General features: G+C 55.9%; 1 protein-coding gene and 1 long non-coding RNA gene across 4 annotated transcripts in view; one reads left to right on the forward strand and one right to left on the reverse strand.

Moving 5' to 3' along the window:
* Positions 1–22102, forward strand: part of IGF2BP1 (insulin like growth factor 2 mRNA binding protein 1) — a 41641-nt gene extending 19539 nt beyond the window's left edge. Inside the window, exons 3-15 of one of the 2 annotated variants that reach the window (XM_051824873.3) lie at positions 5862–5910; positions 6333–6384; positions 9621–9684; positions 11667–11948; positions 13030–13164; positions 14707–14829; positions 15182–15317; positions 16350–16472; positions 16844–16960; positions 17394–17468; positions 18224–18355; positions 18548–18661; positions 20699–22102. In XM_051824873.3, the coding sequence (XP_051680833.1) occupies positions 5862–5910; positions 6333–6384; positions 9621–9684; positions 11667–11948; positions 13030–13164; positions 14707–14829; positions 15182–15317; positions 16350–16472; positions 16844–16960; positions 17394–17468; positions 18224–18355; positions 18548–18661; positions 20699–20791 (1495 nt within the window). In that variant the 3' untranslated portion in view covers positions 20792–22102. Of the gene's footprint in view, positions 1–5861; positions 5911–6332; positions 6385–9620; positions 9685–11666; positions 11949–13029; positions 13165–14706; positions 14830–15181; positions 15318–16349; positions 16473–16840; positions 16961–17393; positions 17469–18223; positions 18356–18547; positions 18662–20698 lie in introns of both variants that reach the window. The other variant, XM_002719116.6, reaches the window with a different exon arrangement.
* Positions 16882–20683, reverse strand: LOC149121153 (uncharacterized). 2 transcript variants are annotated; one of them, XR_016224177.1, is made up of 3 exons: positions 18763–20683; positions 18128–18247; positions 16882–17017 (listed from the first exon to the last, which is right to left on the reverse strand). It is a non-coding gene; the product is annotated as an uncharacterized LOC149121153 (long non-coding RNA). The 2 variants fall into 2 exon arrangements; XR_016224178.1 differs by lacking the exon at positions 18763–20683 and adding an exon at positions 18510–18625.
* Positions 22103–27956: the final 5854 nt, after the last annotated feature.

The following is a 27956-nucleotide window of genomic DNA, read 5'->3' on the forward strand; positions in this document are numbered from 1 at the left end:
ATGGGATACCTTTACCTGCAGCTTTACCTGCTGCACCACAGTGCCGGCCCCAGTGTCTCATTTTTATCCACATAGTTCATGTGTATGTATTTGGGAAATAGAAGAGCTTCACAATCAGACGATCTTAACAATGCTGTGTTAATGCCATCAGATACCTAGTGGGTGTTCAATGTGTCAGAATCACTCTTCAGTTAAGGCAGTCATAGGAAAAGGAAGTTAATGGCTGAAGATTTACACGTGGGATTTCTTTTTTTTTTTCTGATTGAGCATCAACACCCACATGGCAGGCCCAGGGCTCACTCTGTTGCAGGAACTCCGTGCCTTTAATTTGCTCTCACACCTAAGGTGACAGCACTTTCCCTGGGGCCTTTTGGCTTCTTTGTCCTGTCCAAAAGGCAGCACAGGGACAGTGCAAAGCGCTCGCATCGTGGCCCTGGCTCTTATTTGCTATGGGATGTGGACGTGATATCCAATTGCCCTAGAGAAACCGAGCCCTGGGAACCCCTCCGTGAGTACCGAGAGGGTTCCGCGAGATGAGTCTCTGGGCTGATCTGGGGTTGGCGCTCCTTCCTCGCTGTGAGTTCCTGGCTTGGCCCCCACTGCGGCCTCTTGTGCTTCCCAGACAGGGAAGTGGCACTCCTGACCCTGCGTGTGGAGGGCTGGAGAGCTTTCAAAGTGTCCCCTTTCCCACACTTAGCTCCCCTGCCTTTGCAACCTCTTCCTCTCTCCCTGAGCCCCCTCTGCTGTCCCCTGAACGGCGACACAGGCCCTGTTGCCCTGGTACCCCCTGCCTAGCATGGCGTGGAGAGGTGGCTCTTCCGCAGGTGCCACGGATCTGTCAGGGCAGGTGGAGCACGGGAAGCATTGGTGCAGGCAGGCACCCCGGGCAGGCGTGGCCGAGTCCTTGCCTTTGTGGCCCGGGGCTGGCAGTTCCATGCTGTAGTCCACAGGTTCTTCAGACAGTGGCGGGTGGGGGTAGTCCGAGAACCTTGGTGGGTTCTCTTGGCTGCTTTGAACAGTGGGTGTTCGTCTGGGCCCTGCAGGGGCACAGAACTTGCTGATAGCGCCCTGAGTGCCCTGTTCCCAGAGGCCGAGCTGGGTAGGTCCCCGGGAGGGTGGGACTCCAGGCAGTGGACTTTTTTTTTTTTTCCTAACCCCTATGCATGGATTTCAAAGTTTTTAAACTTTTTAAACCTTTTTTTAAAAAATATTTTATTTATTTATTTGAGCAGTAGAGTTACAGACAGAGGAAGAGACAGAGAGGAGAGAGGTCTTCCATCTGCCGGTTCATTACCCAAATGGCAGCAACGGCTGGAGCTGAGCTGAGCTGAAACCAGAAACCCAGAGCTTCTTTGGGGTCTCCCACATGGATGCAGGGGCTCAAGCACTTGGGCCATTCTCCTCCACTGCCTTCCCAGACCATAGCAGAGAGCTGGATCAGAACAGAAGCAGTGGGAACATGAACCAGCATATGGGCGATGCCAGCAGAGGAGGCTTAGCCTACTACACCACAGTGGCAACCCAAAGTTGTTTTTTTTTTTTTAAAGATTTATTTATTTGAAAGGCAGAGTTAGAGAGAGAGAGAGAAAGTGGTCTTCCATCTGCTGGTTCACTCCCCAAAGTTTTTAGATTTTTTAATTCTAATTCCCACTCACTTTCTGAAGTATTTTAACATTTTATCCACTGAGCACCTCTGACAGTCATGGACTGAGCACTCACTCTCCCCTCCTCTCCTCCCCTCCCCTCCCTTCCCCTCCCCCCTCCCCTCCCCTCCCCTCTCCTTTATATATTTATTTATTTGAAAGGCAGAGTTATAGGGAGGCAGAGAGAGGTCTTCCATCCCCTGGTTCATTCGCCAAATGGCCGTGACGGCCAGAGCTGCACCAGTCAGGAGCCAGGAGCTTCTTCCGGGTCTCCCACGCGGGTGCAGGAGCCCAAGGACCTGGGCCATCTTCTACTGCTCTCCCAGGCCATAGCAGAGAGCTGGATCGGAAGTGGAGCAGCTGGGACTAGAACTGGCAGCCATATGGGATGCCTGCACTGCAGGCAACAGCTTTACCTGCTTTGCCTCAACGCTGGCCCCTTCACATACTTTATGTATTTAAAATTTTTTTTTTTTTAAATTCATTACACACTGGGGTGGAGGGGAGAGAGAGAGAGAGAGCTTTCATCTCTGATTCCCCAATACCTGCAGAAAGCTAAGGCTGGGCCAAGTTCAAGCCGGGAACCTGGAACTCAGTCTGGGTCTCCCACGTGGGTGGCAGCAACCAACTACAGGAGGTGGCACCTGCTGCCTCCCAGGGTGCACATTAGCAGGAAGCTGGAATCCCAGGGGAGCGGGCCGCGGCGGGTGAGGGTGTGGAGCAGGGACCCTCAAACCAGGCACCCTGGGAGGGTAGGTAACGGGGGTGCAGGAGTTATCAGCATTGCCTCCCCACGGCGCAGACAGAGGGAAGAGGCGCCCAGTTAGGGTGCTCCTAGCTTCCGCCTGGATTCCCCTAGCCCAGCCCACAGGAGACCTTGTATAAATGTTTGTGGAGTGAGTGAGTTTCCCAGGGGGTCCCCAGGAGGAGAGCCCGGGTTGCAGTTCTCAGCACTGCCCTGTGCTGCGGGCTGAAAGACATTAGGTAGCATCACTCTTAATAGAAACCAGGCCAAGGGCTTAACACACAGAGGGTCCCCGCGGCCGCCCTTCTCCCAGGCCCTCCCGGTGGCGTTTTAATCTGGGCTGGGGGCTCTGCCGAAAGGAGGCCTGGGAGGGGCCTGGAGTGCGTTCCCAGGGTGGGGTGTGTGCCCTAAAGGGGTGGGGGAGGGCTGCCAGGAGGTCTCTGCTTTCATTGGTTGAGGGGCCCTGCCCTCCTCCCCCTCCCTCTCCTGGAACATTCCAGACATTCCAGACGATCTGACTGCCATTGCTTTCAGGATATGGATTAACATCCCAGCAGAGATTTGATTTCACCACCACCCCCTTCTCCCCCCATCCCCTCCCTGAAGAAAAGGCCCCTAAAACCGTTTGAAGGGAGAGAGGGGAGCTTCGATCTTGATGGTGCTAAGGGACCAGCTTGAAAGAGCGAACTTCAGACTGGGCTCCAGCATTGGGGTTGCTTTAGCCCCTTAGTCCCTAGGCTGCCCTTGATTGAGGACAGTTTCCTGGAGGGCAGTGGCTGGGGCCTGAGCTACCCCTGTGCTCAGTCCTCCAATGGTGAATAATCACTTCCTTTTCCCCAGTCCTCCACCCCTTCGACTTTCACGGGAGGATTCCTGCATTTTCAACCTTGATTTGGCGAAGTGAGCCTGAATCACCAGGTTGCCTGGTGGGGCTGAGAGCCTGGAACCGCCTTGGTTTCTCATCCTTACTATTTAGTGCAGGTCAAGTTCATGACCCACCTGAACGAGAGAGCTGCAAAGACCCACTTTGGCGCTTTCTTCTCCACGTTACTGCTTTTCCCCTCCATTCCCCAAGTTCTTTCATTCCGGGGAAGAGATTTTTCCAAAATGAGCTTCACGGATAAGACTGTGCACACTCAGTACTAACTGCAGAGCGAGAAGGCTCTCAGGGACCTCCGGTCTACATTTTACAGCTCGTAGGGGTGATGTGGGTGAACCGGCTCAGGACAGCCAAGGTCAGCCCGTGAGCAGTGGACCCAGCACCCACCCACCCCTGGCCCGGAGTGAGCGAGAGCTGACACGTCCGTGTTGAGCCTCTGGTAGGGACTCCTGCCCTGGACAGGTGAAGGGTTGGAGCCAGACTTTCTCTCAGCGTTCCTTCAGGCTGCTAGAATTCTCTCGGACCTTGTCCCTGTGTGAAGTTCATGATCCCAGAAACACAAACACTTAAACACCATTGACCTGCACATCGAGTCAATCTACTGTCTTCAACCCGGGGATGAGGGCATTGATTGGAGTGGTGAGGCGGTGCCGGGGGTCAGCAGTGAAGCTGAGAGCCTTCAGGGACGGCCACGTTGGTAGAAGCCTCTGGAAGATGAGAAGAAGCCGCCGGTTCAGTGGCAGGAGGGGCAGAGGTGTGGTCACCATGGACTGTCCCACGGCGGTTATCCACAAATGCAGCTACAGTTAGGCTGAGCCTCTGTTCTCACCCCTAAGCTCCTTATAAATACTGTCTACCACCACCTGCTGCCCGGGGTAGGCGTGATCCCTGTCTTTCAAATGCCTCAGAGAAGCTGAAAATTTTTTTTTTATTTCAGCAGTTTCTAGTGAACGTTCGTATATAAGATTATTTATTCTTGCATCTCCTCAGTGGTTTCTTCCTTATATGTGCCCTTCTCCTTTCCTTTCCTTTTTTTTTTTTTTTTTTTTTTTTGACAGGCAGCGTGAACAGTGAGAGAGAGAGACAGAGAGAAAGGTCTTCCTTTTGCCGTTGGTTCACCCTCCAATGGCCGCCGCCGCCAGGTGCTTCTCCTGGTCTCCCATGGGGTGCAGGGCCCAAGCACTTGGGCCATACTCCACTGCACTCCTGGGCCATAGCAGAGAGCTGGCCTGGAAGAGGGGCAACCGGGACAGAATCCGGCACCCCGACCGGGACTAGAACCCGGTGTGCCGGCGCAGCTAGCTGGAGGATTAGCCTATTGAGCCACGGCGCCGGCCCCCCTTCTCCTTTCCTACTTGGTGAGACTTGGCTTTCTGTCTGAGGGTCTGTTTAGTTTTTGTCCGGCTTTAGCCCTAGTGGTCACCGCCTTGCTGGGGTGGATGCCCACGTGGACAGCTGTGCCACTGGCCTTTCCCCACCACACCCGTTGAACAAAGACGAAGTGTTTCTTCCTGTGCGCCTGGAGCACGTTCCATTGTCCATCCGATGGGCACGGATGGCGTGCTGCACTTCTGCCTTGGCCCTTGGAAAGAGGGGATGACAGAGCCTTCAGGCCCACGTGGGAAACGGCATGGAAATGCCTTTTTCAGTTCTTGCTCCCATGAGAAGTCAGAGGGCTTGAACTTCATTTTGGCCACTGCCACTCCGGCCATGGCTACCAGAGGGAAAAAAGGGAGTCATCTTTTAAGATCAGTGCTAGGCTGTGGTTTGAATCTGTCCCTGTGCCCAGGGCCTGACCTCTGCCCTCGCACCCCTCTAGTGTGTGCATGTGGTCATCTCCCAGGGTTGGTTGTGAGTGCCCCGGGCCAGGCACTTTTTTGTTTGTCGTGTGTCCCTAGTATGTGCAACAAGGTTGGGCAGGAAGTAGGTGCCACTTAAATAGTTGTCAGATTAATTAATAATGCCTTACTCAGTGTGCGATGCTAGCGCCTAGCCCAGGGTTGTGGTGACAGGTGCCTACTGAATGAAGAAGTGAGACAAGCTAAATCGTGAGGGAAACAAGCCATTGTGTGTGTGGTTGTTTTTTTTTTTTTTTTTTTTTTTAAGATTATTTTATTTGACCGGCAGAGGTACACACACTGGGGGGTGAGGGAGAGGGAGAGAGCGAGAGCGTGATCTTCCATTGGCTGGCTCACTCCCCAAATGGCCACAACAGCCAGGGCTGGGTCAGGGCAAATCCAGGAGGCTGGAACTCCGCCTAGGTCTCCCCTGTGTATGGCAGGGGCCTAGGCACTGGGGCCATCTTCTGGTGCCTTCCCAGGTGTATTAGCAGGGAGCTGGATCAGAAGTGGAACAGTCGGACTTGAACCGGCGCTCAAATTGGGTGGCTGCTACTCCACAACACATCCGTGTTTGTCTCCGTGGCTGTGACGTTGATTTTGGTCTTTTCCAGCAAGATGCCCCGGTCTCCTTTCCTAAAGGTCATCATTCCTCAGTGCTGAGCTTTTCTCCAGCAAAGGGAGCCGAGAACTGGGACAGGGCAACGTAGGGCGCTACCCCGCCAGATCTAACTCTGTTCCCTCTTTAATTTCAGGAGTCGGAAGATCCAAATCCGGAATATTCCACCCCAGCTCCGATGGGAAGTGAGTGTCCTGGGGAAGCACTCAGTGGTGGGGGTGGGGCCGGGGAGGTAGTGGAGACCTGAGTTACTTTGGGGGGCCAGGCTGGCACGTGTCCCCTGGGCCAGGCTTGGTTGGGGGGTGTCTCCTCCCTCACTGGCGCTCTTTCTGGTCTCCCTTCGGTGTGCATCGCCAGGGAGGCGAGAGGGTGCTTCTGTGCACACTACCAGGTGTGCTTCCAGGAGGCCCCGCAGGCACAGCTGCAGGCCCGCTGGCCCCTGGCCGGTGTGGACAGCAGCCCTAGCACCTGGGAAGGGCAGACGGACAGGCGATGCCCAGTTCTTACCGCTCTGCGACTTCCTGAGTGCTTTGGGTGTGTGTGGGCTGCTGGGTGGCCGCCTGGCGAGGGTTCTGGGCGCTCAGTCCCTGTCTTCTCCACCCCGCAGGTGCTGGACAGCCTGCTGGCTCAGTACGGCACCGTAGAGAACTGCGAGCAAGGTGAGAGCGGGCGCCGGGCCTCGCTGGGTGGGCGTGGGTGGGCGTGGGTGGGGCTTGGGGGATCTGGACTTCACTTCCAGTGATCAGCTCCAGATCGCCCTGGGGTCCCTAGGGAAGACAGACAGACGGACAAGCAGCTGGAGTGATGCAGAGTGGGAAGCAGTGACGCAGGGACCCCCATTCCACCCCTCGGGCTCTCCCTGGAGCCAGGCATTTCCTGTGCTGGGGTGGTGCCCAGGCTCTCAGCCGACCGAGGTGGAAACAGTCCAGGGTCCCAGGCGCAGTGTAAGAATGGAAATTGTGTGTTCCACCCAAGCGGGCCACCCTCTGACCCTCAAAGCCCCCGTGTTTCTTGTTTTAGGGGGTGGATTGTCCACAGGCTCCTTTTTTTTTTAAAACTCTGGTTGGCAGCTCCATAGGTCTTTGGTCAATTAATGAAAATGCAGAAGATGTAGTCTGACTGGCAGTCTAAATCTAAAGATTTATCTAAAGATTTCTTCTTTAAAAAGAGTGGGTTCTCAAAAGGAAAAATAATAAGGAAATTTAACGTTCTAAAAAGTTTGCTAGGATTCCTGAGTTTTCTCTGTTATTAGGATTACGAGTTCTTTTCAGAAACAGAGAGTCTAAATAAAATAGGGAGTGGTTTGGCTCACTGTAAGGTGGTCTTTAGGCAAGATAGTTTAGATTTGAAGATCTTCAAAGCAATAAGTGGGTAATCGCTTGGCCCAGGATTGAAATGCCCAGCTCAGCTCTTCGTGGGGTGCACGTGACGAGCGACTGTGAATGATCGAGTCTTCGCCTGCCCACAGGAGTGGGGGGGGTCTGCGAAGCAGGTGTCTTGTGTTTGCCAGACACAGCCGAACCCACTGCAGCCCAGTGCCTGGGACTCACAGTGCGGATTAATGAGTTACTCCGGGACAAATAGTGTGATCGCGCTGTGGCCAGGGGGCAGGAGCCGTGCACAGGAGCTTAGCCAGGGAGCAGTGCGGTGGGGGTGCCTGCCGCCTGCAGAGGAGAGTAGGGAGGGGCTGGGTTTTGTGGGACAGTAGAACAGGGAAGGTCCTCAAGGCTGTGCCACTGTCCCCTTGCGTGGGAGGTCATTCTGTCTGCCCTGCTCTGCCTCGCCCTCTCGATCCAGGTGCCCACCTCTCCGTAGCACCGAGCACTTTGTGGTCTCGGAGAGGATTTGCTTACTTATGGTGCTTTCTGTCTCCGCCTCTCCTGGGGGTGGCACTCTGCACCCCAGGCCTTGGCAGGTTACTCCTGGGGGGGAGCCTTTGCCCTGGAGGTGGCTGAGCTGAGCAGGGGGATCGCCAGGGGCTTGGAGCAGGGCGCCCAGCTTCACAAGACACTGCTGTGTAAGACAGGATAAAGCTTGCTGAAACGAGAACTATGTGGCTGAGTTACTTGAAATTCTGTTTATTTTATTTATTTGAAAGGCAAAGTGACAGAGAGGGAGAGAGATCTCACATGGCCTGCAGCAGCTGGGCTTGGCCAGGCTGGAGCCAGGGACCTGGGACTCAGTGTGGGTTTCCCAGGCTAGTGGTGAGGGTCTAGGTGCTTGTGTCACCTGCTGCCGTCCAGGGTGCCCTTTAATAGGAGGCTGGAGTTGGACGTGGAGTTGGGATTCGAACGCTGGGTATTCCAGTTTGCAACGTGCATGTCTCAGGTAGCATTTTTTTTTTTTTTTTTTTTTTTTTTTTTTTTTTTTTTAGATTTATCTATCTATTTGAAAGTCAGAGTTGCACAGAGAAAGGAGAGGCGAGGGGGGAGTTGTTCCATCTGCTGGTTCACTCCCCAGTTGGTCACAATGGCTGGAGCTGTGCTGATCCAAAGCCAGGAGCCAGGAGCCTCCTCCAGGTCTCCTATGCAGGTGCAAGGACCCAAGGACCTGGGCCATCTTCCACTGCTTTCCTAGGCCATAGCAGAGAGCTGGATGGGAAGTGGGGCAGCCAGGTCCCAAACCAATGCCCATATGGGATGCCGGCACTGCAGGCGGTGGCTTCAGCTGCTATGCCACAGCGCCGGCCCCCTAAGCAGCATCTTAACTGTGTGCCAGAAGCTCAGCCCCTGAAGTGATCTTTCGGTTTTTGCTGTGGATGCTTTGAAATACCCTGGTATGTGGGGGATCCGGTGAAAACCAACAGCGCTGAGGATCCTGATGGGACTGCTGGCTGGAGTCCGAACGCTGCGGCCAGGTGCGCTGTTGGGAATATTCACCTGCAGAAGATGCAGGTCGATGCTTTGCCCCTTCCATGCCGCCGCCACTCGTGTGGAACCGGGCCACCGGGGCGCAGCACCCCAGCACGCTGCGGCTGCTGGGTTCCTGCACGATGCACAGCCCTCGCGTGCAGCGGGGTGTTCTCTGAGCCGTATCCTGGGTGTTTGCTTCTGCAAACTGCTCGTCTCACCCAGTGTGTTGATTTTTAACTAGTTTAACTTTCCAAGGGTACGTCTGTTTCCTAGGTGGGGTGCCCGTGTGGGGCAGGTGTTCACTGACGTAGCAGCTGCACTCCTGGTTACACACTCTGTGGGCTGGGTGGGGACGGTCAGGGAGGTTACTTTGGGCTTCCCAGCGGCTCTGGTGAAGGGGCTTTCAAGGGGAAAGAAAAAATGTCTATGTGAGGCTGAGCAAGAGAGGAGAGAGCTCGCATCTGCTGGTTTACTACCCAGACGCCTACACCAGCCCCCTGGCTAGGGCCCAAGCCGGGGCAGGATCGCGATCTGAGTCTCCCATGTAGGTGGTGGGAGCGCCATTTGACCCTCACTGCTGCCTCCCAGGAAGTTAGAGTCAGGAGTGAGGAATTCAGCCCAGGCATTTTGTTCAATTTTTTTATTATTTATTTATTTTTTTTAATTTTTGACAGGCAGAGTGGACAGTGAGAGAGAGAGACAGAGAGAAAGGTCTTCCTTTGCCGTTGGTTCACCCTCCAGTGGCCGCTGCGGCCGGCGTGCAGGGCCCAAGCACTTGGGCCATCCTCCACTGCACTCCCTGGCCACAGCAGAGAGCTGGCCCAGCCCAGGCATTTTGAAGTGTGAGCTGGGTGCGCTAACCACGGGGCTAAATGCTTGGTTTGTTTGTATGCTTGTTTGGCCTTTCCGCTCCAGTCTCATAAACTCCTCCCCAGTCTGCTAGATGCCTTCTCGACCTCAGAACATAGGAAGACCAGGCTGGAGGGTTCGTGGGGGAGCGGGTGGGTGTCGCCCTGTTAACCCTGGCCCCTTTTCTCTCCCAGTGAACACCGAGAGCGAGACGGCCGTGGTGAACGTCACTTACTCCAACCGGGAGCAGACCAGGCAGTGAGTGCCTTGAAGTGGGGTGCTGGGCACCGGGTTCCTCTGCTGGGACAGGGTGACGGCGGGGTCGCCACCGGGGGTCCTGATCCTGGCCCAGCCAGTCCCCAGGCTCTGTCCTAAAAGGTTTGTTCAGGGTGTGCCCTTTGTTCGAGGACCTCAAGGTTCAGGAAAGGTGGGAAATCCTGGGAGAAAACCCTCTTCCAGATCTGCCGGGCCCCGCAGGGCCCTTTGCTGTGACGATGTCGCCATCTAGTGGTGGCGAGGGGCGCTGCGGGCCTAGAAAGGATTTGTTCCGCGGCCGAAGCAGACATTTTAAATATTGCCGCGGCGGCGGCCAACCTGGCAGGTGCGTTTGCAGGGTCCGTTCCGTTCCCTCAGACACACAAGTGTCAGTTCCTCAGCCCTTCGGGTGACGAATTCAACTGCACCCACTGCGCAGGTGAAGTATGCTTTTTGCGAATTAACTCCTGTTACCTGCAGCCAACCCTGCGCTAGGTTTTGGCCCATTTTAGCTTTGGACGGTTTTCTTCAAAGTGCTGCCTCTTCCAGCCTAGCGATGCTTTGTGAGCCTCCCGGGCTCCTTCCCCCCCCTCCTATCTGCACTTGCTGGTTGCCAGTTAGCCTGCGGCTGGGGAGCGGAGGGTGCGGGCCCTCTCCCCCTAAGCTAGTTCAGTCCCGTTTTAGAGATCTCCCCTCCCCCAGAGACACCGGTGTGCCCCTGGCTAGCCAGCTGCGCTGTCTCCTTAACTCATCAGAAGCATCAGGTGCCACCGATGGAGAAACCAAATCTTAACGCATTGGTGAATCCTGTGAGGCGGGACAGTTCGGCTGATTGACAAGCTGTTCCTGACATTCAGTGTGAGGAGATGCAGGGGAGGCAGAATCACTGTGACGTCTTCGCGAGGAGACCGCAAAGCTCACCCCAGAGCTGCCGTAACCCCAGCAGGGTGCTGGCAGCATCAGCACGAGCACCTAGAACAGGACCCCCAACGCGTGGCTTTGCAGAGGCGCTAGGAAGACAGCTGGACAGACGCCCCGGGCAGTGTGAGATCCACACCCAAGAACATGAATTTGGGCCCCTGCCCGAGACCAGACACAGAAATGATGAAAACAGACACCTGGCTGGGGGGCAGGCGCCAGCCAGCGTCCTGCTCTACAGCTGATGGGACGAGGCGTTCTGGGCCGTGCTGGGCGTTGGCCGGGTCGTGGGCCGGTGGGCTCAGGGAGCAGCCTGGCCATACTGTGTGTCTCTGCCCCTTGTGTCCAAAAATGGGAGTCAACTTTTTTTTTTTTTTTAAGATTTATTTATTTATTTGAAAGGCAGAGTCACACAGAGAGAGGAGAGGCAGAGAGAGAGAGAGAGGTCTTCCATCCTCTGGTTCAGTCCCCAGTTGGCTGCAATGGCCAGAGCTGCACTGATCCAAAGCCAGGAGCCAGGAGCTTCTTCCCGGTCTCCCACGTGGGTGCAGGGGCCCAAGGACTTGGGCAATTTTCTACTGCTTTCCCAGGCCATAGCAGAGAGCTGGATCAGAAGTGGAGCAGCCGGGACTTGAACCAATACCCACGTGGGATGCCGGCGATGCAGGCGGCGGTTTTACCTGCTACATCATCATCACAGCGCCAGCTCTAAGAGAGTCAGATTTTTTTTTTTTTTAAGTTTTTGGAGTCTGGTTTTTTTGAGCCACCTGAGGTGTGTGGTGTGTCCTGCAGCCAAGGCAGGAGTGCCCTGGGAGATCCATGGTTGTTCCCGGCCTGGAAGTCCACTGACCGCCCACCCCGCCCCGTGCTGGGTGTCACCGAGTCCATGTCTTTCTCCGTGTCTCAGGCTGTTTAGATCAGAAGGGTGCCCAGGGCAGGAGTGGTGGGCAGTGGATCCCCCCAGTGTGTGCCCAGCTGGGGTACCCCAGAGTGCTTTGCGCCAGGAGCGCACCTGATATGACTGGCATGGTGGGGGAGTGACTGGTCCCCTCTACCTCTGTCCCCAGAGCCATCACGAAGCTGAATGGCCACCAGCTGGAGAACCACGCCCTGAAGGTCTCCTACATTCCCGACGAGCAGATAGCCCAGGGCCCCGAGAACGGGCGCCGTGGAGGCTTCGGCTCCCGGGGTCAGCCCCGCCAGGGCTCGCCCGTGGCGGCCGGGGCCCCTGCCAAGCAGCAGCAGGTGGACATCCCCCTTCGGCTCCTGGTGCCCACCCAGTATGTCGGCGCCATCATTGGCAAGGAGGGTGCTACCATCCGCAACATCACGAAGCAGACTCAGTCCAAGTGAGTCCGGGGGCAGGGGGCAGGGGACAGCGGCCGGGACTCAGGCAGAAGTTGCCCTGCACCCTTGGGTCCTCGGGGTCCCTGGGAGGGCCTGGCCGGTGGGGAAGGAGAATGGGCCTGGGGTGCAGCATGGGTGCCAGTGGCTTGGCCATGCACCGCCACCAGCGAGATGTCGCAGGAGGCACTGGGGAGTCAGTACTGGTGTCGGTGGTTTCACGACCACGTAGTGGTGGCACAGGGCTGGCCTGTCTGTCCCGAAAGGCAGGGCCCTTGGTCAGAGGCCATCAGTGTATGTCCTGCCTCCTTTTCCACCCCTTTGAATTCCTTTCTCTAATCTTTATAGCTGATCAGTGTACTCAGTGGGAAAGAACAGGTCACATTAAGTCCTCCTCATCATAAATTCTGTATCTACTTTTAGCTGGGGACAAGGTGGCTGCTGTTTCTGTTGTTTCGAGGGGGGCACACAGTGTTCCAGCGGACATGGAGCCAGTGTTGTGTGATACGTGACATTCTGTACCCAGCCGTATCTGGATCCAGACACTGCAAAGACAGGCTGGCCACAGCTCTCTCTCTGGCCCTGCCTTGGCCCTTTTCAAATCTCTTTCTATGTATATATGATTTATATATATATATATGATTGATATAATTTATTTTTATTTTTTTGAAAGACAGAGAGACATAGAGAGATCTTTCATCCGCTGATTCGCTTCCCAAATGGATACAACAGCCAGGGCTGGGCCAGGCCAAAGCTAGGAGCCCATTACTCCATCCAGGCCTCCCGTGTGGGCGGCAGGGACCCAAGCACATGGGTCATCCTCCGCTGCTTTCCCAGGCACATTCACAGGGAGAGGGACTGGAAGTGGAGCAGCCGGTGCTTCGGTCAGGGATGCAGCATCGCAATCAGCGGCTTAACCTGCTGCACCACGAGGCCAGCCCCCCAGGGCTGCCTTGTGTCAGCCTTGTTTCTAGAAGAACAGGTTCTGTTCCTTGGACTCCTGAAGTGTGTGGTTTTGTGTCGGGGGCAGGGGAAGAGCAGATGTCGCTGGCGAGAACTAACGGGCTCTGCCCTTGCTCGGCTCAGGATAGACGTGCACAGGAAGGAGAACGCGGGCGCCGCCGAGAAGGCCATCAGCATCCACTCCACCCCCGAGGGCTGCTCCTCCGCCTGCAAGATGATCTTGGAGATCATGCATAAGGAGGCAAAAGACACCAAAACGTGAGTCTCCTGCTCCTCCCGGGCCTCAGGGACTGGGCCCCCTCTCCCCACGCAGATCCTGGTGCAGAATTCCTGGAGACAGGGACGTAGACTAAGTGAAATCCTCCTTAGACCCACTGTGGGGTCTCCCAGAAATTCTGTGCTCCCAGGGGGGTGCGTGTGGGTGTGTGCGCAGGTGTTCTGGCACGGAAGATCACGTGATGCCAGGTATGTTGTTCTGTCCACATTTCGCTCTCTGTACCAACACCCGTGTCCTGGAGCCTGTGGACACACCTCGTTTTGTCCTTGGCATAGTGGGCTGGTGTGTGCTCCCTTAAGTAGTCTCCTGGTTCTTGATGGGTGTTTGTGTTGTCTCCGTTCTCCCTGGTTACGAGGGGAGGGCGAGGGCACTTGGAGCTGTGGTTAAGACGCTGATTGGGTTCCCACTTCCTAGTGGAATGGGTTCCAGCCCAGACTCCACTTCTCACGCCAGCTTCATGAATGCGGCGCAGGTCTCTGGGTCCATGTGGGAAACCGGGATGGAGTTCCGGTCTCCTGACTCCACAGAGCCCAGCTCTGGCAGTTCGGGGAGTGAAGCCACAGATGGGAGATCTCTCTGCCTCTGCTTTTGAAATAAGTTAAAGTAAAACAGCAGGCGTGCTTCATTACTCCTATGTTTATTTACGCTTTTGGCCTTTTTTACAGCATTATTGAGGTCAGTTCGTAGACAGTAAGTCACACATTTAAAGAAATATTTATTTAAAAGCAGAGTGAAAGATTTAGAGAGGAGAGAGAGACACATAGAGGGAAGGATCTCTACCCACCGGTTTGCTCCCCAAATGCTCGCAATAACCGCGGCTGTGCCAGGTTGAAGCCAGGAGCCAGGAATTCCATTTGGATTTCCCACGTGAGTAACGGGCTCAGAGGCTGAGCCAGCACCTGCTGCCTTCCCCGGGTGCACGCGCAGGAAGCTGGATCAAAGCTGGGCAGCCGGGACTCCAGCACTGTGATAGCTTGCCGTCGTCCCCGTCAGCGGCTTATACCACCGTGCCACGAAGTCAGCACCCCAAGTGTCCTTGAACCCCCTCAACCTCTCATCCTCACCGCCATATCTCTGTCGCAAAGCCACCTGGGCCTGCTGAGCCATCACTTCTCCTTGTTTTTTTTTTCTTTTTAAATATTTATTCATTTATTTGAAAGACAGTTACAGAGAAGCAGAGACAGACACAGAGAGACAGAGAGAGAGGTCTTCCATCCACTGGCTCACTCCCCAGATGGCCGCAACAGATGGAGCTGTGCTGATCCAAAGCCAGGAGCCACACCTGGGTCTCAGAGGCCCAAGCACTTGGGCCGTCTTCCACTGCTTTCCTAGGCCATAGCAGAGAGCTGGATCAGAAGTGGAGTAGCTGAGATTTGAGGCGGCGCCTTTACCCGCTACGCCACAGTGCCGGCCCAGAGCCATCACTTCTCGCATTTTGTCCTGGGAAACCCACACTGGCGTGGCACGATGGTTGGGTCTGTGTGTCCACCGCTGATGGCGCTCATGTTCCCACGCCTCCCCAGGGCTGACGAGGTCCCCCTGAAGATCCTGGCGCACAACAACTTCGTTGGCCGACTCATCGGCAAGGAGGGGCGGAACCTGAAGAAGGTGGAGCAGGACACAGAGACGAAAATCACCATCTCCTCGTAAGACGCTGTCCCGGAGGGGCGGGGGACCTTCCGGCACACACCCCACACTGGATGCAGAACAGTCGCGGACGTGCAAGGAGTCCTTCTCTTAACGGCCGTGAGAGCTGCGCTCTTGCCACCCCACTGCCCTGGGCAGGACTGCACATGTTGCAAGTAGAGGGGCTTCCTGTGGGAGACCTCATCTCCCCGCCCCTCCCCGGGACAACCAGGGACGCCCCAGGCTGGAGGCGGGATTATATGGCAGAAGTTACACAGCCCACTGAGACGCTGGACTTGTAGCTCCCGGTTCTGGCGTCTGGGCCTGCTGGCCAGCGGGTGGGGGTTGACCCCGCTGTGCTCTTCCTTGCAGGTTGCAGGACCTGACCCTCTACAACCCCGAGAGGACCATCACCGTGAAAGGGGCCATCGAGAACTGCTGCAGGGCCGAGCAGGAAATCATGAAGAAAGTGCGAGAGGCCTATGAAAACGACGTGGCCGCCATGAGCGTGAGTGCCCCGCAGGGCCCTGTGTGGGCGACTCCCCGAGACTCAGCAACAGCCAGGGGAAGCCGGGAGCCCAGGACCGCCGCCTCTGGGTCTCGCATATGGGTGGCAGGGATGTCGGTACTCACTCTCACCTGCTGCCTCTGCACTGGCAGGAAGCCGGGAAAAGGCGTGGAGCCGGGATCTGAACTAGACACTCTGACATGGGACACGAAGTCCTAGGCAGTGGCTGGGCTGCCAAATGTCTGTCCCCAGAATCGTGTTCCTATATATTTTTCTTAAGACTTACTTACTTGAAAGGCAGAGAGAGACACAGAGAGAGAGAGAGAGATCTTCCATCCTCTGGTTCACTCTCCAGATGGCTGCATCAGGCAGGGCTGGGCCAGGTCAAAGCCTAGAACCAAGAACTCCATCTGAGTCTCATCTCCCACATTGAGTTCCAAGGGCCCAGATACCTGGGCCATCTTGCCCTGCTTTGCCAGGCGCATCATCAGGGAGCTGGATGGGAAACAAGGCAGCCAGGTCTGGAGTCCAGCGCTCCGATGTGGGATGCTGGTATTGCAAGTGGTAACTTAACCCACTTCGCCGCAGTGCCGGCCCTGCTTTCCATCTGATTCTGAAAGGAGCGCTGGGGTGGGGCACATGGCCAAAATGACTCAGAACCAGCAGGTCCCAGAAGTCAAAGGTGGTGGTCTCTGTCCCTGATGCTCCTAGGGGGACCTGACACACAGGGTTTGGAGTCCAGGGTCTGCACGTTGGAACAGAGTCAGCAAGTGGAGAGGGAGGGCCTCCGATGGATTTTTTGGTGGGAGTTGGTCCCTGGTAGCGCGATGAGGACGTCACATCACTCACAACCCCACACCAGAAGTGTGCTCAAGGTTGTGTGGAAACCACAAGGTCAAGTTTTTGTGCAGAAGCTCGTCATTCTCACGTTTAGGGGCTCAGTTTCCCTGGAGACCCTCGGCCTTCTGATTGGGCCAGAGCCATACACGGGGGGCCACACACTGAGCTGACATCTTCCTCATTCTTCCCCAGCTGCAGTCCCACCTGATCCCGGGCCTGAACCTGGCTGCCGTCGGTCTCTTCCCAGCCTCGTCCAGCGCGGTCCCCCCACCCCCAAGCAGCGTCACTGGGGCGGCTCCCTACAGCTCCTTTATGGTAGGTGGAAGGTCAGACTACAGGAGACCCCTGGGTCTCGGAAGGAAGGTTGTGGGGGGCGGGGCGGGGACAAGAGCACGGGGTCTCAGGGGACACCTCCTGGGCCGCTCCCAGCAAGTGGGACAGGCCCTGCACAGGTGCAGCCGGCTGAGGACGCTGCCCTGGGTGCTGGCAGCTTTTCCCTGGTGGCTCCTTTAGCCCTGGGGCCGTAGGAAGAACCAAGGAGCCGCCGGTGCTCCTGGCCAGCCCAGGTTGCCCATTGGGTGTTTGCATGCATTCCTCCTTGAGAATTCCCAGCAAGGGAGCGGAGGGGCTTCTGGGCTCTGCCCCTCTGAGCCCCTCGGTAACGAGGTCTCCTGTCGGTGCAGCAGGCCCCCGAGCAGGAGGTGGTGCAGGTGTTCATTCCTGCCCAGGCGGTGGGCGCCATCATCGGCAAGAAGGGGCAGCACATCAAGCAGCTCTCACGGTTCGCCAGCGCCTCCATCAAGGTGAGCTGCCCGCCGCTGCTGGCCGCTGCTGGCCGCTGCTGGCCTGGCTCCAGGGTTCTGGGGGAGAGAAGCAAATGTGCCACCATGACACCAAATCAGTTTCACAAACCTCAATCCATCCAGGGATTTCTGGGGTCTTAAAAGCTCTGGGCAGCAGCTGTGGCTGTCCCTAGTGGAGGTGTGGCCGATGTCCTCTCGTGGATGCTCATCATCCCTGTGTCCCTGAAACTCCCCGAGAGACCGGGACGGGGAGGGGGCGGGGACGCGCTGCCCAGGAAGCGTCACTGCAGCCAGACTCCCACCCCCTGCCAGTGGCTTGTCCTGCCCTCCTGCTGTCCACGGGCTGGGCAGCGGGAGGGGATCCGGAGGGGTGGGCGAGGCAGGAGGTCTTCCCAGAGGGGACCCCCCTCTCTGATTGCTGTCTGTTTCACAGATTGCTCCCCCGGAAACCCCTGACTCCAAAGTCCGGATGGTCATCATCACCGGCCCCCCGGAGGCCCAGTTCAAGGTCATCATCTCGGTTCTCTAAGCTGAATGTGGATCCTGGGACCCGCAGCTCCCCATGGCCATGGGAGGGGCAGGGGCACCGTTCAGTCTCTTCAGTCAAGCTGCTTTTGTGTTGGCATCTGGCTGTTTCTTTCTCTTTTTTGAAAGATTTATTTATTTGAGAGGTAGAGTTACAGAGAGAAAGGTCTTCTGTCTGCTGGCTCACTTCCCAAATGGCTGCAATGGCCAGAGCTGGCCCAGTGAGGAGCCAGGAGCTTCTTCCAGGTCTCTGCTGCTTTCCCAGGCCATTAACAAGGAGCCGGATGGGCAGTGGAGTAGCCGGGACTCGAACAGGCGCCCATAACGGGATATAGGCACTGCAGGCAGAGGTTTAACCTACTACGCCACAGTGCTTGCCCCGTGTCCAGCTTCATTTCTGTTCACTTCACCTCCTGGGGGCTGCCGCTCGGCATTTTGTGGTCCCTAAGGAAGGCCTTTGGTGGGACTTCTGAACTGGCAGCCACGGAGCTGCCACTGAGCTCGGCCTGTCCTGTGTGTGCACAGAGGGTTGGGACAGCTTTCCAGGCCCCTGTGTGGTGCCAGGGGCTGCAGTGTTGCAGGGGGGCGGGGGACAGGCAGAATGTGGGCAGGTGGCCCAGCTGAGCACCTCATGTCACCTACCTTTCCTGGTTGGCCTCCCTCGGGTGGGCGGGAGCCCGGGGACTCTTCCTTCCTTCACCGGCATGGCCCTGAGTGACAGTCTCCTCCTCTTCTCAGGCTCAGGGAAGAATCTACGGCAAGCTGAAAGAGGAGAACTTCTTTGGCCCAAAGGAGGAAGTAAAACTGGAGACCCACATACGGGTGCCAGCCTCGGCAGCCGGCCGGGTCATTGGCAAAGGTGGCAAAACGGTGAGGCTCACGTGCGGCCTGTGGCGAAAGCTTTGGGCCTCAGCCTGCAGCTCCGGCCGCCTGCTCCGCCGGCCTGCTCAGCCCCACCACTCCCGATCTGCCCTTTCACTTCATCCCGCTCCCTAAGCCCAGCTCCGGCCTCCTGCCTCCTCACTTGGCAGCCTGAGCCCCTGTTGACCTCCCCCTTCCCAGGTGAACGAGTTGCAGAACTTGACAGCCGCTGAGGTGGTGGTGCCGCGAGACCAGACCCCTGATGAGAATGACCAGGTCATCGTGAAGATCATCGGGCACTTCTATGCCAGCCAGGTGCGCACAGTGCTTCCCCCCGGGGGTTGGGAGCAGCCTGAGCTTCGGTGGTTGACCAGATGGCCTTGAACCGGTCCTGTGGCCTCACCCCCTCTGCCTACCTCTTTGAGGTACGGGAGTGGGATGGGAGGCTGTTGGGTCGCCTCTGTCTTGGACAGTACATAACTGTTGGAGCTGTTACAGGTTGTGTATTAGATCCTAAAGGTCCTTTCTTTTGTTTAACCCTAAAACTCAGCCCCTCCCTAAGTGCTTGTTGCCCTGGGTACTGTTGCCCATCACCCAGTCTCTCAGGGAGCGGTGATAACAACAGAAACGCACACTTGGCTGCTCCCTTCCTGGCTCCTATTGCTCTGCCTCCTAGCCCTTTCCCAGAATTCTTTGTCTCTGCACTGCCCAGCATCAGGGCAGACTTCCAGAACTTGGAAAGGGAAGTCAGTATCAGGTTCAAGTTTTTGCCAAACCTCAGCGAGGCAGGGAGGGGGTGATTGACAGCTGCTGTTGTTTCCCTCAAATCTGAAGTCCCCCAGTGTTCCAACTGCACGGGGCAGTGGGGAATGCCGAGCGCAGTGCTGTCAACTCATGGAGCACAGCCAAGCATAGCAAGCTGAGGCCTGCCTGAGCTGCCCACACCAGCCTGGCCCTCGGCTCCCGGTGCACTTGGTGCAACACCGGGAGCATGGGATTTGCTGCCAGAGGGCCCTGAGCCAAACCCCACAGAGCCTGCTTGCCATGTGACCCTGGAGAGCGGCTTTCTCTGAATACCCCTAGAGACGTCTCGGGAGCCACAGCAGCCCTGTGTGGGCGCCTGCGGCACACGTGGCACAGGCCTGCACGGTCTGCATGGTCAGCGACACGGCTGAGGAAGCACAGGGCCAGGGTATGCATTAATCACTCAGGCATTTCAGGTTAATCAGAATGAGGAAGGGAGCCAAAAACGACAGAAATCGTCAAGCCAGGGCTGATGGAGAAGTCTGCGTTTAGACAAGTAGCAATTTCCACGTTCTTTCCCCAAGCTAGGCCCATTATTCTCATTAAAATTTTTTATTTATCTTCGAGAGAGAGAGGCAGAGATCTACATCTGCTGATTCATTCCCCAAATGCCAGAAACAGCCAGGGCTGGGGCAGGTTGAGGTCAAGAGTAGGAACTCCATATGGGTCTCTGACGTGGGTGGCAGGGGCCCAAGTGCTTGAGCATAGGGTGCACCTTACCAGGAAGCTGCAGTGGAAGCCAAGTAGCTGGGGCTGGATCCCAGGTGCACCAGTATGGCCTGCAGGTGCCCCGAGTGGTGACGTAACCATTGGGCCACATCACCCGTCCTCCACTTTTCTTTTTAACCAAGAAACCAAGCATTCAGTTTATGGAGGGGAGACAGACTGACCAATTTCTATATAGTGAATCCCGTCTTACAGTTCATTTCCCTTATAAAACTGAGACACAGAGAAAGAGCTCCCATTCACTGGTTTGCCCCCCAGGTGCCAGCAATGTGCAGAACTGGGCCGGGGACTGAATCCAGGTCTCCCACAAGGGCGACAGGGGTCTGTGTAGAAGCCATCCCCTCCGCTCCCCCAGGAGTCTGCACTAGCAGGAAACTGGCGTCAGGAGTGGTAGCTGGGGATCAGACGCAGACCAGTGTGGGTCTGGGGAGGCCGTGCTGGTGGTCCTCCGCCGCTTCAGCCCCTTGCACAGTGGAGCCTGTTCACCACTGGGCTTTTTCCCACCTTTCCCCGGGGTGTTTACGTGAGTGCTGGATGTGTGGTGTTTCTCAATTCACGGTGCTTGGACAACATGTGCCATACCTCTGTCTAGAAACCCCAGGGGTTCCAGTTTGGGTTCAGAGGCGTGTCACCTTCATTGGCTTGTAAATCCTGGTGAATTGGTTTTTCGCTGCACCTTGGCCCTTGCACTTGCTGCATTGTCCGGTGGATGCTCGGGGTCCCCGCGCCCCGGTTTTCCTGTTGCCTTGCCTCCTGTTCTGTGCATCCACGGGAGTCTGGCTGCACGGGTGGCCTCACACCCTCCCTCTCGCCCCCTTGCAGATGGCACAGCGGAAGATCAGGGACATCCTGGCGCAGGTGAAGCAGCAGCACCAGAAGGGGCAGAGTAACCAGGCGCAGGCGCGGAGGAAGTGAGCCGCCCCTCCCGTGCCAGCGACTCCAGGACCACGGGCGGAAACGCAGCGCGTGCGCTCCCGGGCAGGCCTGAGAATGAGTGGGGATCAGGGACAGGCAGGCCGGGCTGTAGATCAGGTTTGCCCGCTTGCTCGAGACAGATGCTCCGGTGAGGAGGAACCCTGATCTCTCGGCCCCCACGCCCCACCTATTGGCCCGACACCGCCAGCCCCAGGGGTGTCACCATTGAAATTCTAGCTCAGGGTGCTTTTAAACGTGGATTGTTAAAGGAAGTTCTCCAGGCCCCAGCCCCTCCCCACCCTGCCAGAGGGTGGGTCTGACCCTAGTGGGAAGAGAAATAAAATTTCTTCCAGGTTTTTAAAACACGCAGAGGGGTGTTTTAATCAGCCTTCAAGGATGGTTTGTTTCTTGACCCTAAAAAATCTGTCCAGCCTTCTTCCTCCTGCCTGGGTAGTTGATTGAAATACCCCCTTTTCCAGCCCTCAAACCACCTCCTCCGCTGTTCACCCTGATTGCTTTACCTTTACTGGTACCAGAAAAAAATGGGAACTCATGCCTTGCCTTGCCTACAGTATTGACCCAATGGGGAAGACCTATCAGTAACTGCAGCTGAATTGAGTCTCTCTCCACTCAACCGATAGGTACAGCAAGGAATAAAGAAGGGGGAGAAGATTGATTGAAACAGAGTAATCCACGTTTAAAAGGAGTACCCTCGCGCCTGATGTTTTCCAGGTCACTGTCTAGACAAATTGGCACAAGTGAAATTTCCGGATTCCCCACCACATCCATGTCCCTCTCACCCTGGGGAGGGTCCCACATCACGTGCAGGTGCACGTAGGTAGGGCCGACACACAGCAGGGTCGGGGCGCGCCACTGTCCCTGATTCCCGTCATTCTCAGGCGGATTTTCTATTTTTTTAAAGTCTATTTTATTGATTGGATGTGAGCACTGGCAAGGGGACGCGACGTCCCCTTGATAAAGTCTCAGTTCCGTGGAGGACTTGAGTGGCCCGAGGCTTGCCACTGTGCCCCCACCCCAGCCCACGTGTTCACGTAAAGGCTGGTTCCCAGAAGCAGGGGCTGCAGGGCACTCCCCACCACAGCGCTGGGTCCTTAGTGGTGGTGGGACGTCAGACTCGACCCTGAGCTAAAGTCTGTCATCTGGCAAATTCAGTAGATTGGAGAGTACTGTTTTTATCCCAGAGGAGTATTTAACTGGTGGCTTCTGCCTCCATGAATCATCATGCATGATGAACCATTGTGTCAAAAGGAAAAATAAAAATCCAGAGTACCAGTTGCATTATGCACATAAGGGTAAGCTTAATTTATTAATTCACTAGGCTCGATAAGATCCTGTTGGAAGTTTAGCCCATGCGGAGGACAGCAGCCATCAGTTAAATGAGGTTAGGCCTCCCCTGCTAATACTGTTCTGATTGACTGTCAATGCATAATTAGCCGGGTGATGCACTTTAGCTACCCTGGACAATACTATCAAGTGTGCTGGCAAGGGAGGACGGGAGGCCCGCGCAGGGGGCTCCCCTCGTCCCAACATTGCAACAAGAACCGGAACAACAAGACGACCATGGCGTGCAGGCCGAGTCGGGCGGTGCTGTGTAAGTGAACTACCTCAAGGTATGAAGTTACCTCAGCAATGATGTTCCTTTGTGTTCCCCCCAACCCCACTTTTTTTTTTTTTTAATTTTTTTTATTTTTAATTTTCAATCTTTTTTTTTTTCTTTGCGGCTTGCTGATATTTTATATAAAAAAAGAAAGAAAAGCAAAGCAAAAGAGAAGCTGATAGTCTTGAATATTTTATTTTTTTAATGAAAAGAAAAAAATGAGAAAGTTATGTTTCATAATTTCTTACAACGTGAGCCAGTATAGCCCTTCAGGAACTGTCTGGAGAACAGGCCCTGTGGGAGAGGCAGCAGGGGCTGGCCCCTCCAGGGGGCCCTGGGGCAGATGGGGGGAGCCCAGGGGCAGAGCGCAGAGCCTGGCCCGGCTGGGGGCCCTGCTGGCAGAGCTGGGATGAAGCCGGGGCCCAGCCGCCACCGGGCCCTTGGTCTCCCCTCTTCTCCCCTTTGGTTAAATAGCAACCCGGCCGGTTTTTTCCCCCAGCCGTGCTGTTGAGATATTTAAAACTATTGCCTCCGTTTTATCGAGGAGAGAAAAACTAAATAATAACTAAGAAATATACCCTTTTAAAGAAAAATCTATATTTGTCTGAAAACATGGAAGCCAAGATTTCATTCATGGAAGAAAAGCCAGGCCCCCCTCTCCCGCTCAGCGAGGCCCGCCTGCTTGGGGATGGCAGTGCTTTGCGTGTTTGACTTTGGTCGCAGTTTCGTTTCAGTCCTGTCTTGCTGTTCTTTGTCAATATCCTCATGGACTGAGAGACAAACAGCTTTTCTGAACACTGCCCGCCCTCCATCTCCCTTGTGATCTCTAAATTGAGTGATGGATTCTGAAAGCGGACCCTGACTTAGGGGATGCTTTGGCTTAGGGGGTAGGGGGCAGCTAGGAGGGGCGGAGTGGAGCAATGGGGACCTGACGGGGGCAGAGTCCTGTCTCACTGTGGTCTGACCACTTTCTCCCCGTGGCATCCCTTCCCAAGCCCCTGGAACTGGAGTCCAAAGAAAGGACAAGCAGGACAGCGGTCAGGGACACTGGTCAGGCCAGCAGAACAAAGCATCCCACCTGTCCCAACCACAGAAAGGGTCTCCCAACTTTTCCATCTCTGGCTCTCTGTTCTTTGTCCCAAAGTGAAGCCGATCAGCATTCAGACATTGGCCATTTTAGTGATTGGAAGTGACTTTCCAGCAGCAAGCGTGTTTTGATATCTGGTTCAAGCTGTCATCAGGAAAAGAACCCCGCAGTACCTGGAGTGTGATTGTTGCAGTGTCCCGTTGTCCCCGGGGGCCTGCTCCCTTCACGGCGGAAGCCCCTGTCCCTTGCCACCGTCCAGTCTGACTCAGCTCCCCGCGGGGACCGGAACGGGTGTGGCGGGGCTGGAAGGCCGACGTGGGTCAGGCCTGGCCCCACTCATCGCTGATATTTGCCCAGCAGGAAAATCATGCAAGTTGCATGAGCAGAAAGTGAAAGGATATGCTTTGCTGGTTAAGGCTGAGCAAGCTGGGGGACCTGTCTCCCGGGGCCTCCCCTGCCGTGCAGGCTGGGTCCTGGGGCCAGGCCTCGCCCTGCCCAGCACCTGTCTTTGCCCACACTTGGTGAGATAGCAAGCTACTGCAAAAAGCACCTGGAAGAATTGGAGGATAGGAGAGAAGTGACGTTGAGGAAAAGGCTTCCGTGCTTGGAGATGAGTGTGTGTGCGCGTGTGCGTGTGTGTGCCACATACGGAGTTCTGAGAAAGGACCGTCTCTGTAGGATTGCTTTTGAAATTCTTTGGAACAGATGAAAACCAAAACGGTTTGATTTACTGACTGACGTTGGAGCTGCACCTGCCAGCTACACCCCAGTGGCTTTAATCCCCTCTAGGGCTCGTTTGCCTTTTGCAGTTGGATCAGGCTGTGGACTCAGCTCCGGGGGTGGGGGTCGGGGTCCGGGTAGGAGAGAGCCAGTGTGACGGACGGCAACTGCCCCCTTTCCACCTGTCCTCCCGACTCATTCTCAGCCTTGCCCGCCTTTCCCTGCGCTCTCCGCTTCTGGGGGCAGTTGGGAGCTGTTCTCTTAGATATGCCTTGCTCTTGGCACTGACCCCACGTCCAGCCCAGAGAACACTGGAGGAGGACACTCCGGTTGGTTCTGCGTGTCCGTTTTCTTCTGTGCCAAAGACAGAGGCTGAGAGGCCACTTCCACGTCCTCGCAGGAGCCGGGTTTCCCCCAGAGCCGACTGCCTGGGAGGAGACAGCAGGAGCCCTGACCCCCGTGGGCTCAGTCGTTGCACTTTGGGGAAGGCTGGGGCCTCCTTCCTGGGGGACCCCTGCTCATCCCTGTCCCCACTGCAGAGATGGCTCTGGGCAGCTCCCTCCTGGCTTGGCAGACCGGCCGTGGGGAGGGGCCTGTTAGCTGTCAAGGGTGCCTTCCCCTCCCCGCCGCCCCAGGCGGACCCTCTGCCCAGCTGGGAGCCAGCCGCACTGCCAACTACCTCGCAGAGCCCACAGGGCCTGCTCCAGCCTCCCAACCCCGGGGGCCGCCCCTCCCCCGCACCTCAGGCACTCCCCGTGAAGTGTTGGTGAGAGGGGTTCCTAGCGGCTTTGTGGTTCCAACTCTGGCTGTTTTCCTAACTCATTGACATCCAGTAGGAGGAAAACACGGCCCATCCTAGTGATTGCAGAAAGCAGAAGAGACCCCCACCCATGCCAGTGGACGCGACAGCCATCTTCCTTCCAGGGATTCCATGGCTTGGATGCACGTTCTCTCGCATTTCCACGTAGACTTCCCACCAGCGGGAATCTCCCCGGTGTCTTTCCTTTGGATACACAGGGCTTCTCCCTCGGGTAGCAGAAGGCGGCTGGAGAGGGTGGGCGGGGCCCTGGCCCCAGCCCGCCCCCGGCCCTGCGACCCTCTTGGCAAGTCAGCAGGTTCAATACGGACTGACAAGACAAAAAGGATTTTTTGTTATTCTTAAATGAAATAGCAAGGAGCTCCTTGGGAGCATGTGTTTTGAGTAACCACAGGTAATGGATGCTACGAGTATAAATGGATTAACTACCTCAATCCTTACAGTCAGACTGGAAGCTGAGGGCAGGGACTCGTGCGTCAGGGTATGGATCCCAGCCGGAAGTGAATTTGAAGCTTGTGCCACGAAAAGTTTGTCCTCAGGGGACAGACAGGTCTGCCAGGACCCCCACTCAGACAGGTTGGGTGGGGGTGGGGGCTGCTTCCGGCCTCCACCCCTGACCTTCCTTGCCTGTGTTGCGCCCCGTCAGCTCTCACTGCTACAGCCGTGTTGGACCAGATGGTGAGGAAAGGCGTAGCCGCTCCCATTCCCAGAGGGGTTGCGCGGGCTGGGGCTGGGGTCTGGGCCTGGCCTGGCGCCCATCACTCGGCCCCAACATCAGGAAGCTAGGGGGGCAGAGCTGAGACCTTTTTCAGCCGTGTCTTTGGGGTCCCCCCACCGTCTTCAGCGGGACGGCTGACTCGAGGGCGCAGAAGGTGGTCCGAGGTCCTGGCCTCCGCCGCACGCAGGCGTCTTGGTAGTGGGGCAGCGTCACCGGGCAAAGCCGGCCCCTCCCCACCCGCTGATGGACCTCCTCCTAGAAGCCCCGTTTCACTTTGTTTTATCTACCTCTTAGCAGGCAATAGAGATGAATTAGTAGTGGCAACTCCACTTGCTTAGGTTAGGGGGGAAAAAGATGTCTTTTTCCAAAGGAAAAAAAAAAGTTACCTTAAAAATACTTTCCAAAAAACTACAAAAAAAAAAAAACCAAAAAAAAATTTTTTTTGATAAAAAGAGGGAGATATTTTCCAGTGACCACTGGATTGTTTTAATTTCCCAAACTTTACCTTTTTTTTCCCCCATAATGAAGTTTCACTCTTTGGCGATTTTCTTCACGTGTTTAAGATAATGCTCTAGCTGTTCCGACAGGTACACCTGTCACTCTGTCCCCTTGGCTCGTCTCACCCGTACCCCGTTCCAAGGAGCCCTACCTGGACCCCTCACCTCCTCCCCCTCCCAGCCAGGTGACTTCCGGGGGCTTCACCAGGGACGAAGGCGTGTGTGTATGTGTGTGTCGTGGGCACTGACGTCTGGACCCTGCACTGCCTCCGGAGGGGCTGGGGGACCCCTTGTAACATTTCTGTGTGGATTTCCTGGAAGCCACTGCTACGGGAGGGTGTTCGGAATGAATTTCAGCAGCTCATGAGTTGGCATAATGAATGAACCACCTCTGTTTTTGTGTGAGTTCTCACTATTTTTCCAGAATCTGCAGCCAGAATGTGTCACAAGAGCCCCTTTCCTGATGGCGGGTGGGTTGGTGTGCATCTCCTCCCGACGCGGGAGAGCGACGGGTGTATTTTTATGAATGTGGGGGGGGGGCTGAGCACCCCCTCTTGTGACTTGTGATTTTCAGAACGAGTGCTACCTTACTCTGTAATCGCGATAACTTTGAAAACTGTACATGACTGGAAATCTGTCAGCCACCGCCACCCTAATTCTGATTGTACCTCTCTTCCCAGCCTTGAGTCTGTTCTGTGCTTGTCTGGGGGGTGGGGCAGCTGGCTCTGACCTTCGCAGGGCACACCCTGCAGGGCACACCCTCCGCTTCTCTTCCCCGTGACAAACCACTGCATTCCGCTGTTTCAATTTCAAAATAAAAGGAAACTTATATTCAAAGTCCAGTGTGTCTGTGTCTGTGGGAATTTGGGGAACTGGGAGCTGAGATGGCGTGGGCCTTCCTGGGGCAGCCTCCGCGTGTGAACCCCAGTCCCCGGGATCTGAGTCAACCAAGTGTGAAGTGCGCATTTGTCCAGTATTTATGGGAGTGGGTTTTGCGTGGTGCTTTGCCTGTGGCGAGGAGGGCCAGGGGTTTGGAATAAGGGCTTTTTTTCATTAAGATGGTGGGAATTAGGGCTGACGCCATGGGTTAGTAGGTAAAGCTGCTACTTGCAGTGCCAGCATCCCATTTGGGCACCGGTTTGAGTCCCGGCTGCTCTGCTTCCGATCCAGCTCTGCTATAGCCTGGGAAAGCAGTAGAAGATGGACCAAGTCCTTGGGCCCTGCACCCACAGGAGAGACCCAGTGTGGGGAAATTAGTAACACGAAGCAATTCAAAGATGGTGCCCAGAGGAAGTAAGGTGGGCGGAATCCAAAGTTGTTTACCACCAAAGCTAATTGGCCATGCAACATCGGGGAAGTAACAACACTAGTAACAAGTGTATAGACATTTGGCCAGTCCTATAGAAATCGCCCGTAAAGTGGCCCTTTAAGTGATTGGTTGGTCTTTATGCCCTGCCCCAGTGACTCTGCGGTTTTGTGCTTTAAAAGTCACAAAACTTTAAAACGTGCTAAATGAGTTCTTGCTAGACTTGGCTCCCCGCTGCGTCTGACTGTCTCCAGGATCCGGAGGCTGGGGAACGGGTGAGAGGCGCACTTAGTTTTTTTGGGCCCAGTCCATCCTGTATGGGTGTACTAAGACCCTGCAACCCAAAAGAGGCTCGGTGCAGCTCCTGCTGTTCTGGCTATTTGGGGAGTGAACCAGGGATGG

Source organism: Oryctolagus cuniculus, chromosome 17 (genome assembly GCF_051225735.1).
Source record: "Oryctolagus cuniculus isolate XC-2025 breed Fujian yellow rabbit chromosome 17, ASM5122573v1, whole genome shotgun sequence".
NCBI lineage: Eukaryota > Metazoa > Chordata > Mammalia > Lagomorpha > Leporidae > Oryctolagus > Oryctolagus cuniculus.